At 38.7% G+C, this 18,214-nt stretch overlaps 1 protein-coding gene across 4 annotated transcripts in view; it reads right to left on the bottom strand.

Annotated features, from left to right (window-relative positions):
- Positions 1–18,214, bottom strand: part of PRDM15 (PR/SET domain 15) — a 47,073-nt gene that overhangs the window by 26,029 nt on the left and 2,830 nt on the right. For all 4 annotated transcript variants that reach the window (XM_072994164.2, XM_078390527.1, XM_072994166.2 and 1 more), the window contains exons 2-8: positions 9,326–9,371; positions 5,850–5,943; positions 4,591–4,744; positions 4,014–4,266; positions 3,684–3,791; positions 2,727–2,825; positions 729–953 (exon numbers count right to left, since the gene is read on the bottom strand). In XM_072994164.2, the coding sequence (XP_072850265.2) occupies positions 729–953; positions 2,727–2,825; positions 3,684–3,791; positions 4,014–4,266; positions 4,591–4,744; positions 5,850–5,943; positions 9,326–9,362 (970 nt within the window). In that variant the 5' untranslated portion in view covers positions 9,363–9,371. The remainder of the gene's footprint in view (positions 1–728; positions 954–2,726; positions 2,826–3,683; positions 3,792–4,013; positions 4,267–4,590; positions 4,745–5,849; positions 5,944–9,325; positions 9,372–18,214) is intronic.

Here is an 18,214-nt window from a genome sequence, read left to right as displayed (position 1 = left end):
CTAATAATTAAGAAGTTTTTTCTGGCTATTCAGCTTAAATCTGACTTCCTGTAGCTTAAGACCATTATTCCATGCCCTGTACTCTCGGATGATCAAGAACAAATCTTGCCTCTTTCTGCATGATTGCATTTCAAGTACAGTGGTGCCCCACATAGTGATGATAATCCGTGCAGCAAAAATCGCTGCAAAGAATCGGCGTGAAAACAAAGTGGGCGGCCATTTTGGAACCACTGAACAGCTGTTAAGCGATTGGTAAGCAAAACAGGGTACCGATTATTGCAAAGTGATTTTTCCTTAGGGAACATCGCAATGCGATCGCAAAATCTTCGTTGCTATGCGGTTTCGTCGTTAAATGGGGTGCCCGTTAAGCGAGGCACCACTGTATTTGAAAAATGCGATCACATCTTCAGCCGGTGCAGTCAGTTAAAGATAACAGTGGGCTGGAACCAATCCAGCTATGCTATGTTGCATCACTTGCTACTCATAAAGTTCTCCAATGAAATTATATCAGGAGGTAGAAAAACATTCCCTTCCCCTGCCAGCCAATCTGAATCAATGCACTTGGCATTGCAAAATTATCATTTTGCTAGGTCAGCTTACTCATCCCAGCACCCTCCAGATGTGCCTCACTACAAGTGCCATTAACTGAACCTTAGGAAAGTGTCATTACGGTATTAAACCAAATAAATGTTGATGGACTGTTAACATTTGGACTTCCTAAGACTCACCAGAAGAATCTTTGTCATCTACAACCACAAGAGGAGTTTCGGCTGTAGACACTTTTGGTCTTCTGCCCCTTCGGGATTTTCTTTTCACATCTGCAGAGGTATTTGCGCTTTCACAGGTTGTGGGCTGATCTGCAGGGGGCACCTCCACCCCCTTCTCTGGAATGGCATCATTCTGATTACTTTGGGGAGCACCTTTGGCTTCCTCCAAGTGACTCAGCAAATGTTCTGCAAGGAAAGAGTGAGGAATCACAACAATGTCTATGAGAGTGGCAGAACCTTAGGAAAGCAGTCTTCCCTTCATTTAAATGCAGAGTCATCTAAAATCAGCAACATTCTAGATGTAATGGTGTACCAGGCTGCAACTAACCCATCAATTGGATCATATGGCTTTTATAAAGATAAGTGGAAATGAAGGGCAATGGAACACAGTCAGAAAGAAAGGCAGAGCACAGAAATTACACTTTGTAATTATGCTTCCTTGTCAAGACGCATTTAAAGTTCCTTACGTGCTCCAACACAAACATAGAGCTGTTAATGAGCAAGGCCTTCCCATTCAAACATGATTGCGATTTGTTAGCAACTTCTGATGCCAGTATAGGGAAAAAGAAGCAATATCATGCCTGAAGGAAGCTCCACTTAAGAACCCCCTCTCACCACTTACGATGTACCACTGCTGTGACCGCCAGAGGAAGCAACTGCTTCCTCCATGGTGCTTAAGTTCGGCTGCATAACAACTGCTCTTAATATACTACCTGTTGACCTTTGTAACCAAGTGCCTGAGTTTCCTTTATTCTTCAGCTCTTCCAAGCCCTTTTCCTTTTGTGCCATGCCTTTCATATTGCAAGCCTGCTGGCTTTGTTGTTGTTGTTTAGTCGTTAAGTCGTGTCCGACTCTTCGTGACCCAAATGGACCAGAGCATGCCAGGCCCTCATGTCTTCCATTGCCTTTCAGAGTTTGGTCAAATTCATGTTGGTAGCTTCAATGACACTGTCCATCCATATCATCCTCTAATGTCCCCTTCTCCTCTTGCCTTCACACTTTCCCAACATCAGGGTCTTTTCCAGGGAGTCTTCTCTTCTCATGAGATGGCCAAAGTATTGGAGCCTCAGCTTCAGGATCTGTCCTTCCAGTGAGCACTCAGGGTTGATTTCCTTCAGAATGGATACATTTGATCTCCTTGCAGTCCAGGGGGCTCTCAAGAGTCTCCTCCAGCGCCACAATTCAAAAGCATCAATTCTTTGGTGGTCAGCCTTCTTTGTGGACCAGCTTTCACTTCCATATATTGCTACTGGAAAAACCATAGCTTTGACTATGCAGACCTTTGTTGGCAAGGAGATGTCTCTGCCTTTTAAGATGCTGTTGAGGTTTGTCATTGCTTTCCTCCCAAGAAGTAGCCGTCTTTTAATTTAATGGCTGCTGTCACCATCATGGAGCCCAAGAAAGTAAAATCTGTCACTGCCTCTATATCTTCCCCTTCTATTTGCCAAGAGGTGATTGGACCAGTGGCCATGATCTTAGTTTTTTTTTTAATGTTGAGCTTCAGACCATTTTTTGCACTCTCATCTTTCACCCTCATTAAGAAGTTCTTTAATTCTTCCTCGCTTCTTGCCATCAGAATGGTATCATCTGCATATTTGAGGTTGTTGATATTTCCTCCAGCAATCTTAATTCCAGCTTGGGATTCATCCAGTCCAGCCTTTCACATGAAAGCCTGCTAGTAGGGCTGACTTATTTCTGATATGTGGCTTTAGAAGCCTTTTAGGGCGAACAGCAGGATAAAAATGGGTTAACCAAACAACAAATATCTTGAGAATAGCATGCTGAAATCACCTCTATGTTTTTTCACATTATCTCTAAAGATATTTGGGAAAGAAATCCAACTTTTCAAATGCAACCATTAAAAACACATACATACACACACTGCAGCTGAGACCTGATGATCAATAACTGCATACAACATTCCACTCCTCTGGAACTGTGGAGTTTAACAGTGCTTACCCGTCAGCAGCTGAGGTTCTTGAAAAGCTATTGAGCACACTTTACACGTCCACTGGCTGGATGTTGCTTCAGAGGGGGTGGTACTTTCTAGAGTGCTCACTAGGATCACATCAAATAAAAGAAAGGATTTGGTATTTTGAAAAATATGGAATGGCAAAGATTAAACCACAAATAAGAGGCTGGGTGTCACGGCAGATGAAACAAGGTGGCATATGGAAAAAAGGGTTGCTTTCACCTTTTTCTCAGAAGAAGTATGTATCTTACTATGAGGGCTTATGGTTTCTTAAATGGAGGAGACAATAAGAGGGAGACAATGTCCCTTTATGCACCTACCCAGGCATTAAGATAATCAGGACACGCTTTTCTCTCAGTCCCATTACCCTCACAGATGTGTTTGTTGGGGACACGGGTGAGGGTGTTCCCTGTCACTGCTCCCAGACTCTGGAACTCCCTCCCACAGGAGACCAATCTGGCCCCATCTTTGCTGTCCTTTTGCAATCAGATTAAGATCTTTCTCTTCAGACAGGCTGTCCTTTAAATGACTGGTTGACCAAGGGGATTTTTAAAGGGATTATTTTATTCTATTGTTTTACTTGTGCTTTTAATGTTGCTTTTATCTTATCTATGAGTTTTAATATATTTGTTTAATGCTTTTATTAGTGTAATAATTTATTATTTAGCTTTCAGCTTGGCTTCGTTTAATTCTGTAAGCTACCTTGGACCCTCTAGGAGAAAAGTGGCATATAAATATTTTAAATAAATAAATAATAAATGACACTATCGCAAGTAAACTTCAATAACCATCAGAGATGGATTAGCCCCCTCTCCAAAACTCCTTTATGTCACCAGATTTTGACAGACACTTCTGCACAGGCCCAGTCCATAATAAATGCTTCCAGAGCGATCACACCATCTATGCAGGGCATACACAGCACAGATGTAAAGAGGCTCACATACCTGAAGAAGTAGCTTTAGCAAACCGTGAATTCTTGATTTTTCTGACAGAAACTGAGCCAGTAGTTTTCTTACTTTCTTGGTCACTTTCCATCACAACTAAACACACATCTGTTAAAGGAAAGATAATGAGCCCGTTTTTAAAAAAATCTTTCCATCTTTAATTTGACCATTAGGTAATATATGAAATAGGGCAAATAAGGATTTATTTGTCAGAAAGGATCTCATTTGCATATAACAGCAACTCCTCCATGAGAAAAATGGAAGAATTCATGAATATGCTGATACTATACTCAGATTCCCCATTCACCCCCATCTAAACATTCAACATACCATTGGCAATGCTAGCAACTTGCTTGAGAACTGGCTTTTCCATTTTTTTGGCGTAGAAAGCTGCATACCAGACTCTTAACTCAGTGCCCGGTGGGATGTCCCGGGAAGTAGTGAAGTAAATGTCATTATCATGCTGGAAGGCAGTCAGGTTCTGGTGCTCATACTGGTTGGCTGGTCTCACCATCATCATCCAGTTACAATCATCTTCATTTGAGGTATCAAAATGGACTGGTGGGCCATCCTTCTGAAAAACCTAATAGAGAGCCATACAGATATATAAACTCAATAACAAGGAACACAAGAACATGCCTGTGACCTAACTCTTTGGTTCTTGTATTCAGACATTACTTTAGTGACCCAAGGAGAAGCCACAGAAAACTTCTGCATCTCTACAATAATAACAGCTGCATGCTGTCTAGTCAATTTTAACTTATGTCAACGCATCTCAGGATTTACCATTTCAAGCTTAATACACTTTTGGATCCTGGTGGAGCCTGGTTGCTCCATTTTACTAATTCCTTTATTTATTTTGGGTGCCTTCACATTATGACTGACGTATGACTAAGTGTCCCAGTACCTTCAATGGAAACGATGATTCCTTTTGCAGTTTGGCAACCCTCTTAGATTCGAAGGGGCCAAACTGGGTACGCTTGACCAGTTGAGTTATGGCAAAAACGCCTTCAGTTCCATCTTCGAGTTGCTTGATCTCCAGGTTGGAGGGGAGAGATGATCTGAGAAGTAAATATTTTTGAGCAAATGAACAGAAAAAAAAACGAGCCAGCTCTAATATATGTCAGCCCTTGGTGAGAAGAATTCAGTCCTTGTTTCTCAAGGCTAAAACTGTCTAACATCATTAACAAGATCAAGAAACAGACTGTTTCTCTAAAGAAATCATGAACTGACAGAATAGCTAAAATATAAAGAAAACCACATGACACTTCTACACTATAACATGGTACTAGAAAAAGCACGGACAATTATTTCAAGAGCTATATTAGATGTGTAAGTTCAAAACCTGTTGTAACTGTTGACAAGTCAATCTCTCACTTCCACTTCATACTTGATAATTTTAGGACATAGAATATAGGACGTTGCTTCATACTAGGTCACAGTATTTGTCCATTCAGGCCAGGTTTTTGGGTTCAGTTATATGTCAATGACTGCATTCCCTCAGAGATAAGAGGAGAGGGGGATGCCAGCAGTTAAGGGTCAGAATCCAGGACTGGATAGGGGCCGGGGCCAGTGAGAGAACGTACACTGCACACTATACTCGTACCTGCTACTTTGACCTGCAAAGCTTCCTCCTCTAAAATCCTGGCATTTCTATTTTGGTGATGTACTTCGAATTCTCTGCTGCAGCTCAGGGGAGTCTAGTTAAGCTTTCTAATAGGACTCTATGCACCTCACCAAACTATAGCCCCCCCCTCCCGATTCTATAGGATGGAGCCATGACAGGTCAAGTGATTTCAAAATGCTATAACTGTATGTTGAACAGAGAGAGCGAGAAAAAAGAAGGTGAAGAGAGCACATGAAAATAACGATGATCTAGCCACAAATTTGTGCTGATTGACTGGAATAACTGATACTTCATCTTTGCTGGCCTCTTGAGGCTGAAACACATGACAGTGAGAAACTGCAGCACTATTTTAGACGTTGTTTTGGCAGATACGGTAGATGTGAGCAGCTCTTTGGGGAGCTAGAGGTATTCTAATTTGAAATGTAGCACCAAAAGCAAAACAAAAGGTGAGTGAGAGCAAAGGGTTCCCATACACAGCTCTTCCAGTCTGGCTCTGTTAACTTTAAAAACAAACCAACAAACAAGCACGAGTAACTTACCTTGCTCTACTTAACACAAAGGAGTCTTTGACTGTCACCACTGGGCCCAGTTCTGGGCATTCTGAATCATGATACTGATTACAATCTTCACACCCTGGAAACAAACAGGAGGAAGAACAGTTCTCTTTCTCAGATTCTTCTCATTAAATACCCACAGAGAAAATGCAAGTCCTGTCACACTAATTCAATCCATCATGAAATCTAATACCCCAAGGGCTACATACCCCTTTCAGTCTATAATATACTTTAGCTCATCTCAATGATACATAGATATATGGTACTTAAGTTATCAGATTTTTACCACATAAAAAAACCCCTAATAAAAATATGTGTTGAATGAATATTTAAGAAACATAATCTATAAGTAGAGAAAGGATGCCTAGAATAAGTGAAAGCAAAACTCAGTATAAAACAACGTGGCTGTAAAACACTTACTTCTCTGAATTATCGTAAGATTCTCTAAATTATTGTGTGCAAAACTGAATGCACTTTCTTCTAGATGTCATACTTCGAATCCTCAACTGAATGCAATATTTTGTAATCATCCATAAGGAAAAGTGTAAATTTATCTCAAATCAGTTCTCACCGTTCCTTAGATTAGGACAGGCTTTACAGAATAATTATGATAGAGTTTTGTATATATCCATAACTTCACTAGTTGTATTAGTCATAGAAATTCCATTACTGAAGAGATAAACTGTTTATAAAACTGAAACAGTGATATGCAGTATCCCTTTGGCAGTCAGAACAACCACATAAAACACACCAGAACAGCGCTGGTGGAATATTCTGCTCTTTGCCATACATCCATGCCTTAGTAACATATGTTTATAAGCACAGATTAAAGTTTCCCGCAAACTTATCATTCCCTTCTTCTGTAATGGTTTGCTTATCCAGGGCAATGAGCTGGCATACCATGGGTACATCGGCAAAAACATAACCATCTGGGGATGTGGCCATTAAACCTGAGTCAGTGACAGCGTTCCCACAGATTCTAAGGAACAGTTATGTATTTCCACACCTACATTATGGTGCCCAATAACCTTTCTTCTTTAAATCAAACTGTAATTTATGAGTAGTATCTCAGGCACCCCTGCCATGGGCTTTGGCTGATAAAACACAAATATATCAAAGCTGTCAGCACTGCAGAACCATTGTAACTGAACATCATCATTAGTGCCTTTTGGGCATCTACAAAACTGTCAGTCCAGTACTGCTTCAATGCGTGTTGCATAAAGACGTCCCCACCCACTCAAAATATCATAGAATATTGTAGCGGGAAGGGCTCTGTATGGCCATCAAGACCAAACCCCTGCTCAGTGCAGGAATCCATGTTAAAATATATCTGACAGATCACTGACTGACTTTCTTTTGAATGCCTCACATGCTGGAGAGCTCACCATCTTCTGAAGTAATTTGTTCCACTGCCACACTACACTAACAGTTAGGAATTTTTTTTTCCTGATATTCAGCCAAGATCCGGCTTCCTGTAACTTGAGTCCATTATTATAAGTCCTACAGTCAGGATTAACTGAGAATAGATCCTGCCCCTCCCTCTGTATGACAATCTTTCAAATATTTGCTGTCATATCTCCCTCGGTCCTCTCTTCTCAAGGCTAAACATGCCAAGATCTTTCAGTCTTTCCTTAAAGCTGGGTTTCCAATCCCATGATCCTCCTTGTTGCCTTCCTCTGAATTTGTTCCAGTTTGTCAGGATCCTTTTTAAAGTGCGGTATACAGAATTGGATGAGGCCTAACAAGTGCTGAACAGAGGGGAAACAGTACTTCATAGAATTTGGAGACTATATTTATTTTATGCAATCTAAAATAGCATTTGCTTTTTTTTTTTTACAGCCACATCATACTGCTGGCTCATGCAAAACAAAACCATTTTTGAATGAAAATATTCATATAAAATAAATGATATATCTTGTAAAATGAGACTGCTTGAAGGTACAAATGCCTATAATATCAGTTCCTAGATGTTACTCTTCCCTCAGCACCAGATATAATTGGGATGACTGGGAAGACTCCCAAAGTGACAAGAATTCCAACTAGGGACAGGATTCTTCTTCTCCATCATTATCATCATCATCATCATCATCATCATCATCGAACTGCAGAGCTGGAAGGGACCCTATGGATCATCAAGTCCAGCCCCTGTCAAGGAAGGACAGTGGGGAACAGAACTCTGAGCCTCTGGTTCTGTAGCCAAAGACCTAAGCCACTGAGCTGTCCAGCAGTTCTATTCAACCCCCACTTCCCATAATATTTTTAAAAGTATCCTTTCTGATATACTCTCAGTGCAATAAAAGGACTAGACTGGATGCCAACCATATTGCCCTACATAAGATAGGGCCCAGAATACACCTTCCTCTCCCCCATGCCTACTCATGGTGTCTCTCTTGCTTTTGATACTACCAGATGTCAGCACATAGTCCGAAATGATGTATTTGTACACAATCCAGTGGTTGAAATCCTGTTGCTTAGTGCAGTAAGCTGCACTAGCAAGCCTACTGAATCAGGGAGGATTTGTGAGTCAACTCCTTCGTAAGTTCCATCGATTCAAATGGGCCTGCTCTAGTTGTGACTTACGTTGTTACAGTTAAATCACAACTCAAGTAGGCCCATTTGGATTAATGAAACTTAGAGAGGAATTGACTACTCAAAACCCTACTGATTCTATGGATCTACTCTAGTGCAATTCACTACACTAAGCCACAGGATTTCAGCCACCACAGGTCTACACTGCACAACTAAGATCCAAAATAAAATCTGTGAAATACCGTAACTATGTATCCTTGAACTAGGCACGTTGGATTTTATACATATTTACCATTTAAACATATCTGTGCACCTCTGGCTATCTATGTGAAGAAGCCTCTTTCCTTTCCTTCAGCAACTTCCTCTAAGCTCGTATTTCCTGTACATGTCTTCACCTCAAAGTCCTCCTCTCCAAATAAAAGGAAGCTTAGATCTATGAACCTGCATTCACCACTTATCATCACTGCTTCTTTCTCTTCTTCTTCCACCTGTGTTGTGTCCCCCATCATAAAAATCTTTTGATCAGGGACCTGTCTGTTTTGCTTATGATGTGGAACTTTAAGTACAACAATAATTAACAACAACTATAACATAAATGGAAGATGCTGCAATCTAAAACAACAAATCTGAAGCCAAATCTTACACACCCAGAGGAAAAGCTAGTCCAAATATCATCCAAGCTGTCATCATACTTGTATGCTGAAAAACAGGATATGCCCCATCAAAGTAGACAGAGTTGCCCCTTTTCACCTAAAAACACGATAAATTAGCTGCAAATTTAATTCTTTGGTGTTTTTTTAAAGAACGGCAGGGTTCTCTCTGTACTTATACAACATATGAAATATTCAGTCATACAAAAGTAGAAAGAAGAACAAGTGTAGATATAACAAAGGCCACATCAATTATTTTATGAGTTCTTCTTGAGTACTTACATATGAACACAGTCTCTTCATTGCCACCTTCTGCCATTTCTCAAATCTGTCAAAACAGAAAAGATAATCTATCAGGTGCTTCCTCAAAAAAGACACCCATCGTAAAATAAAAATGGCCACCCACAGGGACTTGTACACACTTGTAGATATACTATAACATAACAATTTTCCTGCAATCAGGACTCATATATAGGAATTTTGATTTTGATTTCCAAAAGCTATGAATTGCACTTAAGGCCATGCACAGGTCACACACATGCACGCACACCTGCATACGCACATGCAAACACACACTAAAGTCTGGTAACCTGTTCATGTTTTCCCCTCACCATGCACAATGTCTATCAAATGTAACATCAGGAGTGCTATCATATGTAATGGATGAAAATATGCAGTTTCTGGGTTCATAGTGTATGATCAATGGATTTCTGCTAACATCTGAACTCTCTCTGTCTCATGACACATTTCCTAAATGAACCTCACTTGCATGAAGGAAAAAGGACACACTTTCCTTTGTGTAATATAGGCATAACTATTTCTTTCACTTATACATATGGTGGGAAACCCAAGTATGAGAAAGAGGGCAGGAAAGCAATGCACCTTCCACTCCAGCACTGAGTGCCATCCCTCTACTCTGGAAAGTGGAGGGAATAGAAGCCTCCAGGACAATAGAAGAAGAGAAGGAGGAAAAGAAGAACACCTTGTTCAGGAAGAGATGAAGGTTGAGAAAAAGGCGGGAAAATTGGAACAGGAAAGGGAGGGGGAAGAAAAAAGGAAGGAAGATATAAATAGTGAGGACAGGGAACGGGGAGGGGGGAGTGGACAAAGAGAGAGAGAGTTGTGGGGAGATAAAACCCTGCCCATCATACCTATCATCATCAGGGGACCCATATGAGACACTAAACCCTGAGAAAGGACAATTTCAACACTTGGGGAAGTTGGAAGTTTCAGCTAATTATTCTGTTAACCCCTTCCTCTCCCTGTTGGAAGAGAAGGACCCGCTTCATTGAAGACTGCTTATGTTGAATGGTTCAAAAGTACACGTTGATGGTTTAAAGCACGAACAAATGTCTGAAGTATCTGTCAGAGGGAAACAAAAGGGGAGGAGCCAAAAATGAACCCCCACACCAAGTCCATCCTATGTGTAAAGTGCTCCTCTCTTGAAAAATAAATATAACACTAGATATTTTCTTTCCAGCTGAAAATGCAAGTATTAAATTACTGTATATGAAAAAAAATACAAACAGAAATGTCAAAACATACTGATTTGAACCTTAACAATTTCAGAAATAATTTCATGTCAAGTTGTATAGAGAGCAAAAATATTTGCTCTAGCTAGTAAGGAACACACAGGTACTTAAAAACCCTGTTTCCCGGAACAGCACAAACCACAAGGATTGTTGATTTATTTTAATGGGCTTCAGTAAGTTTACTACCAATTATGAGCCATTATTTGCCACAAGCAAAGTGAAGTTAGCACCATTATGCAAAATTATCCTCTGATAGTAAACAAAGAGAAAAACGTTCACATGTTAGCTGATCCAAACTTACCATGACTCCTCATATTTCTGAGCAATTTTGAGATGGCAACATTGGTCTTCCTAAATTGACAGAATCTACAATCTACCTCCTTCCCATACAATCTAGCTCCTTTCCATACTACGTGTTTCCTCTGCATTTCTTTGCACCCTGTCATTTGTATCTCAAGTGATATGCAATCTCCTATTTCTTAATACTTATCTATATATGGTATACAGCACTTAATTCCTTACACTTCCACAAGACCTGCTTTCAAAAACACAAATTGCTTCAGTTCTCCAAATGAAAGCTCCTCCTAGCCTTCTTTTTAATTAAACTAGTCAGTTGCTATTTAAGGGGTTTCAGAATATCACAATCAATGGTCGCAATAGGAAACCTTCACAATGCTGAAGGTGTCTGTACTCTTAGGTAAAGAAGACTGAGAGATCAGTCTGCACAGCCAAGGGAAGGACTACATCTCAAAACAAAAGACACATAATGTTCCAAGACAGGGAATCAGGCTATGGCCGAATGTTCATCTCCCCAGCTTTGTCAAAGTTTGAGATAACAAAATCAATATAAAGATTGCTTAATAGTTTAGAGAGGGCAGAGCTGACCACACTACAAATTATGGCTGCCTGGCTGGGTAGCTCAGTGATTTAAGTATCTGGCTACAGAACCAGAGGTTGAAAGTTCAGTTCGAAAGTTCAGTTTACCACCATGTCTCCCAGGAGTACAACCAGCCTGCTCCCAGAAAAATGGAGTGGCAAACCACTTCTGAGTACTCTGTACCTGTAAAGGTTCACAATAAGTCAGATTTGACTCAACATGTCCAATTATTATTAAAGAAGGGTTTAGTTTAGCTTGCTCCTGAGGCAGTTATCTTACGTAAGATTTTAGCAGAAGAGTACCAGTCAGCCATAATCACTCTGAGCTATCCATGGTCCTGTTGTAGCTACGTTTTACACCAGATTGCTGCTGCGCTTACTTAAATTACCTACCTTGCCTGATTTACTTTGACTGAAGTCAACCTACCTGATTCAACCTTGCCTCTCTAGACCTGACAATTATTCTGAAACTGAATCCTCCCTTGCTCAGATCTGACACTGTCAGATCCTACTGGCATCTCCTTTAAGCCTCAGGGAACCAGAAAAAGGACTAGGAAAAAAAAATGAAGTCATATGGAATTATGTTCCCACAACCTCCACAGAGCTTTATCCATGAAAAGGAATTTTAATCCTTTAAACAGTGGGTTTTAAACATCACTCCTGGCCAAGTGAGAAGAAATGTTGGCATAAAATTTCATTTATACTATAAAGTAATAATTAAGTAATAGGAATGCAAGTATTTTCCAGTTTTGGAAATAATATATTTCTGAGCTGATGTTTACTTTATTTCATCCCGGTGACAAACTTTACCAGGTTTTTCTTTGTTTTGTTTTGTTTTTTAAATTTTGCCAGGAAATAAAAGGGTGTTGAGCTGAGCTAAAGTTGTTATACTAAGTCAACATATTTCAGACAATGAATGGTGTTTGCTGCTGCTGAAAATGAAGGCTAACGACAGCCTGAGAAAAGCAATTTGCTTCTTAGAAGAACACATGTAGAAGACTGTTAAAGCTATAGGAACCCAGCAATACAACAATATAAGCTTGAATTTTGCTATAAGAAGCTGATGATCAGAGCCACAATCAGCTACAGGTCTTGTTTTTGCTGACTGTATAGAGCTTCTCCATCTTTGGCTGTGGAGAATAAAATCAATCTGATTTTGGTATTGCCCATCTGGTGATATCCATGTGTAGAGTCACCTCTTGTGTTGTTGGAAAAGAGTGTTTGTGATGACCAGCTTGTTCTCTTGACAAAACTCTGTTAGCCTTTGCCCTGCTTTGTTTTGAATTCCAAGGCCAAAATTACTGTTGTTCCTTTTATCTCTTGACTCTCTACTTTAGCATTCCAATCCCCTGTAATGAGAAGAACATCTTTCTTTGGTGTCAGTTCTAGAAGGTGTTGTAAGTCTTCATAGAACTGGTCAATTTCAGCCTCTTCAGCATCGGTGGTTGGTGCATAAACTTGGAAAACTGTGATGTTGAAAGCTCTGCCTTGGATTCGTATTGAAATCATTCTATCATTTTTGAGACTGCATCCCATTACAGCTTTTCCCACTCTTTTGTTGACTATGAGGGCTACTCCACTCCTTCTATGGGATTCTTGCCCACAAGAATAGATATGATAATTGTCTGAATTGAATTCACCCATTCCTGTCCATTTTAGTTCACTGACGCCCAGGATGTCAATGTTTATTCTTGCCATCTCCTGTTTGACCTCATCCAGCTTACCAAGGTTCATAGATCTTACATTCCAGGTTCCTATTCATTATTATTATTATTATTATTATTTGCAGCATCGGACTTTGCCTTCACTTTCATTATTTATCAAATTGAAATAAAGAACTGATCTTATTTCAAAATAAACCTGCACACACTTGCTCTTTAAAAGATGTAAAACATCTAGCATTGGAAAAACACTATCCCAATGGAAGCAAAACTAAGAAGTTTGGGCTTAAGGTATCAGATGATCTGTTAGAACAGTGGTTCCCAACCTTGGTAACTCAGGTGTTCTTGGACTTCAGTTCCCAGAAGCCTTCATCACCAGCTACGCTGGCCAGGGTTTCTAGAAGTTGCAGTCCAAGAACACCTGTGTTACCCAAGGTTGGGAAGCACTGCATTAGAATTTAAGCGTACAAATACACAGATTAACAACAGCTCCCAAATTAGCTATAGGGGTTGAGGGAACAAGCACAGCTGGGATATGGCTTGGAACAAAGGAAAACTCCCAGAAAGAAATAGATTGCCCAACAGAGGACATGCCCTCTTCCTTGATTGAGATGAAGTGCATGTATCACAAAAAGAGAGGGTTGCACATGCATGAGCTCAGAAGTAATCATCTGCTTGTGAAGAGACAGGCATTTCCTATATCAGAAAAAATCTTATTTTCCAAACTTCTGTCATCTGTTACTCACTTCCATACACATAAACTCTGTGTGGAATGAGATCTGCTTGTTCCTTCAGTCTGTTAATTTCCATCAATTTTCTTTAAAAAAAAAAAAAAAAAAAGATAAACGTCAAGTTTCACAATAATTCTACATTATAGCCAGAATTCTATTGGTTATAGAATGTGGGAAGTTTTAGTCTAAAGTTCCATCTTGTGGCTATTAAGGGATACATCACTGGTGTTTAGCATAATCAAGTTATTGTAGTATAAAGATGCATTGTTCTATGATTCTCTCTCTGCGCATGTGTGGAATGTGTAGAAAAGATAAGTTTCTCGACCCTCTTTGGCTAAATCTTCTCTTTATGTAAATGATGGTACTTAATAAAAAAATACATGCCTCCGGAGAAGAAGGTAGACATTTTAGAGACATTTTGGAGACATTTTACAGGCAGACATCGTCTTCACCGGTGACATGCATCATAACTAAAGACTGTAGTCTGTCTTCATTTATCAGAGATCTCTCCCTGGTTTTCATGCAACTGCTGCTTGGCTGGCTTCCAAGCAGGGTTCCCTGGGGATTTCCCCACATGTGGTGCCCCGTGTGAGGCTCGAACTCACGACCTTCAGATTATGAGACTGAGTTGCAGTTCGCGGACGCCTTGATATGGGAGCAGTTCAGAACTATGGCAATAGGGCACAAAGGAAACAAAGAATGCAAGTGGTGACTCATTAATCAGGAGGAATTTACTGCTAATATTTATGTTTGTGGCACTTACACTGATGTAAGTAATCCAACAGGGTTCTGGATTTTTATATTCTGCACAATTTGTCCTTAATTTTTTAAAGAGAAACATGATCATAACCTCGCTCTTGGTTGGCTGTGATCTGCTTACTCATGACATCCACTTTTTGATTCAGTTGCAAAATGGTTTCAGTCACCTTTGAAATTTCTTCCAGAACCAACCTCATCTCTGACTTCTCACCTTTTTGAGCCATTTCTGTTCCCTGTGTTTCTGCTTCCCCTTTTAACAAACTCTCCAAACGTTTGTCTGAGGGTTTACTTCTTGATCGTACTGAAGAATCCCTTTTCTTTAATACTGAAACCAGATAAAAATCCTGCAAATATGGATGCATATAGACCAATATCATTGATAAATCAGGACGCTAAGATATTTACGGCAATAATGGCAAAAAGATTGAATATCTTTATGTGGAAATATATTGAAAAAAGATCAAAATGGATTTATAGTAGGTAGGCAAATGTCAGATTTAATGAGGAGGGTACTTAATTTAATGTACCTAGCAAAAGAAAGTAATTCTGAAGCAGGAGTAATATTGTTAGACACGTTTAAAGCTTTTGATTCAGTGGAATGGGACTTGATAAAGATATTAATTAATTATTTAGGGTTTGGACCTAACTTCAATCAGATAATCCACCAACTTTATTCACAAAATATAGCCAAGGTAATAGTTAATGATGGTATTACTGAGATAATATACCTAGGCCGGGGTACAAGACAAGGTTGCCCCTTATCTCCAGTATTATTTACAATGATAATTGAAATATTGGCACAGATAATTAGAGAAGATAAACGGATTAGAGGGATAGATAATAAAGAGAATGGAAAGATAAATTTATTTGCCGATGACACATTAATAGTTAAAAATCCAGCTGAAACAATAGAAAGGCTTAAAATACATTTGAAGGAATTTGAGAGTTTGACGGGCTTAAAGGTAAATTGGGGGAAGTCCGAATGTTTATTGTTAAATCATTCAGATGAAGAGAAAAGAAAAGTGAAAATAATATTTGAAGGTAAAATTGGAAATATTATGAAATATTTGGGGACTAATATTACTTGGAACTTACAAGAAATAATTAAAATAAATCTGGATAGATTAAAAACAGAGGTCAGTGGAAAGATAAAGGAATATCAGAAATTAAAAATTTCATGGTTTGGTAGAGTTGCATTATGTAAAATGAAAATAATCCCTAAATTGAATTTTATATTTTGGATGCTCCCCATAAATATTACAGAAAAACAATTGAAAGAACAGCAGACAATGATAAATTGCTACTGTAATGGAAATAAACGAGTGAGGATTAATAAAAAATTATGGTATGTTACACAAAAAAAGGGAGGTCTTGGATTACCTAGCATAAAACTATATTACATAGCGAATCAGCTTAGACATATCCCAGACATAATCAAGGATAATAAAAATTTAATTTGGACAGATATTGAGATGGAGTGTACACAAGAAAGTGTGGAGAGAATATTGTTTAAAGAAAAAAAGGCAGAATAGATTAAAAATATTAAAATATTTTCCTTAAAAATATGTTGGAAAATTGGAAAGAATTCAGAGAGGTATTGAGTCCACCGATATCTCCTTGATCTCAAGTGGTGGAATTAAGGAATTTTCCAGAAAACTTAAAAAATTTAAAGAATGCATTAAAAAGTAAAGAGATAAGTAGATTAAAAGAATGGATAGAGAAGATAAGAGAAAAAAAGGATATAAAAAGTTACTAGGAGGAGAAGGGATTTCATGGTTAAATTTAATCCAATTAGAAACGTGGACAAGAAAATGGTATATTAAAGAAGGGAAAGGTAGAAAAATGACAAAATTTGAAGAGATTATAGAAAAAAGATTGAAATCAGAGGAAAAGACAGAAAGAAAAGGAACCGTTAGCCAAATATATAAATTATTAATTCAAGTTGAACAGGGTAATATAGGATTAAAAATGCAATGGCAAAATGATTTGGATAAAGTAGCAATAGGAGAAGAATGGGATAAAATATGGGATCAGAGAATTATGAAGAACATGTCAGTAAGGGTAAAAGAAAACTGCTATAAAGTAATAGGAAGTGGTATTTAATACCGGTCAAAATAAATATAATGGATAAAAATGTGTCAACATTATGTTGGAGCTGTAAAAAAGAGAAGGGGACATATTTACATATGTGGTGGTTATGCGAAAAAAGAAAGAAAGAATGGAATTTAATATTGAAAGAAATATCTGAAATAATTGGATTGAATATTCAAGTGTCTCTGGTAATAGCATTACTGAATCTGATTAAGGAAGATGAATTGGTAAAAGAAAATAAGGATTTAATAGTAATAATGATTACGGCAGCAAGGATAATATTTGCAAGGAATTGGAGAAATGATGATCAATTTAACTTGGAGGAATGGTATAGAGTAGTGGTCCTCAACCTTGGGCCTCCAGATGTTCTTGGACTACATCTCCCAGAAGCCTTCACCACCACCTCTGCTGGTCAGGATTTCTGGGAGTTGAAGTCCAAGAACATCTGGAGGCCCAAGGTTGGGGACCACTGGTATAGAGAATTATGGGACATGGCAATTAATGATAAACTGACATGTGATATGAAAATAAGTAGAGGCCAAATGAAAAACAATGATTTTAAGAAAATATTGAATGTATTTCTGGAACATGTATTTCAGAGAGGGAGGGGGTTTACACCGAGGGAAGAAACAATGAAATTTTGGAGTGAAAATGAATGGAACGAAGTGTAATGCTAGTCCTGAAGGTGACGGGTGCACATGGGCAATTGTATTTTATTTATTGTTTTGTTTTGTATTTTATATAGGGTTTTTTTGTGTAGTAGTAGGTTAATTTTGTATTAATAAAATATAAAAAATTATAAAAAGAAACATGGTCATAAAAGTAATGTCAATATATATTTTGCTCCAATGGACTAAATCCAGTACATGGACCGTGGTTCATCTTCAGGGCATAGAAGGTAGTGATTCTTTTATGTCTAGGAGTGCACAAAAGCTAGCTCAGACATCTTAAATGCATGTTCAGATTCAGAAAGGGCAGGTTTCTCAAAACTATTGGTGATGATAAATAAATGGAGAATTCACATTCCTGAATTCTCTGAATACCACAGTGTTGTTCACATTCTTCCTGAGAACATCCTGAAAGCACAAAATCTGGCTACTGTTGCAAACAGGATGCTAGAATAGATAGTGCCTTGGCCACCACTGTTTAATCTCCTAATCTGCTAGTAGGAAGACTGACTCTGGACATGGAATAAATGATCTTGGTGATTTCACCTTCTTCTGATGCCACCTGCCCCGCCCACAGTCTGTACTAGTATGGTTTATTTTTCTGTTTCTGTTGAAGAATTGGTCTCCCATGTGGTGCAACATGCATATAAACCATTTGCAAGGCAAATGACAATAGAAGGGGTAGGAGATGATGGAGGCAAAAAACAGCACTATAGAAATCTGCGAGTCATATCCTAAATCGACATTTTATACTGAGATTAATGCATTTTACATCTCACTACAGTACTTCTAAAGATGCAGGTTCTCTATAACCACCCTTGTCAGCATGATCTTAAGGTTTTTCTTATTTTTC

Source organism: Pogona vitticeps, chromosome 3 (genome assembly GCF_051106095.1).
Source record: "Pogona vitticeps strain Pit_001003342236 chromosome 3, PviZW2.1, whole genome shotgun sequence".
Lineage (NCBI taxonomy): Eukaryota > Metazoa > Chordata > Lepidosauria > Squamata > Agamidae > Pogona > Pogona vitticeps.
Note: the sequence above shows the minus strand (reverse complement) of the source record. Positions and strands in the feature narration are given on the sequence as shown.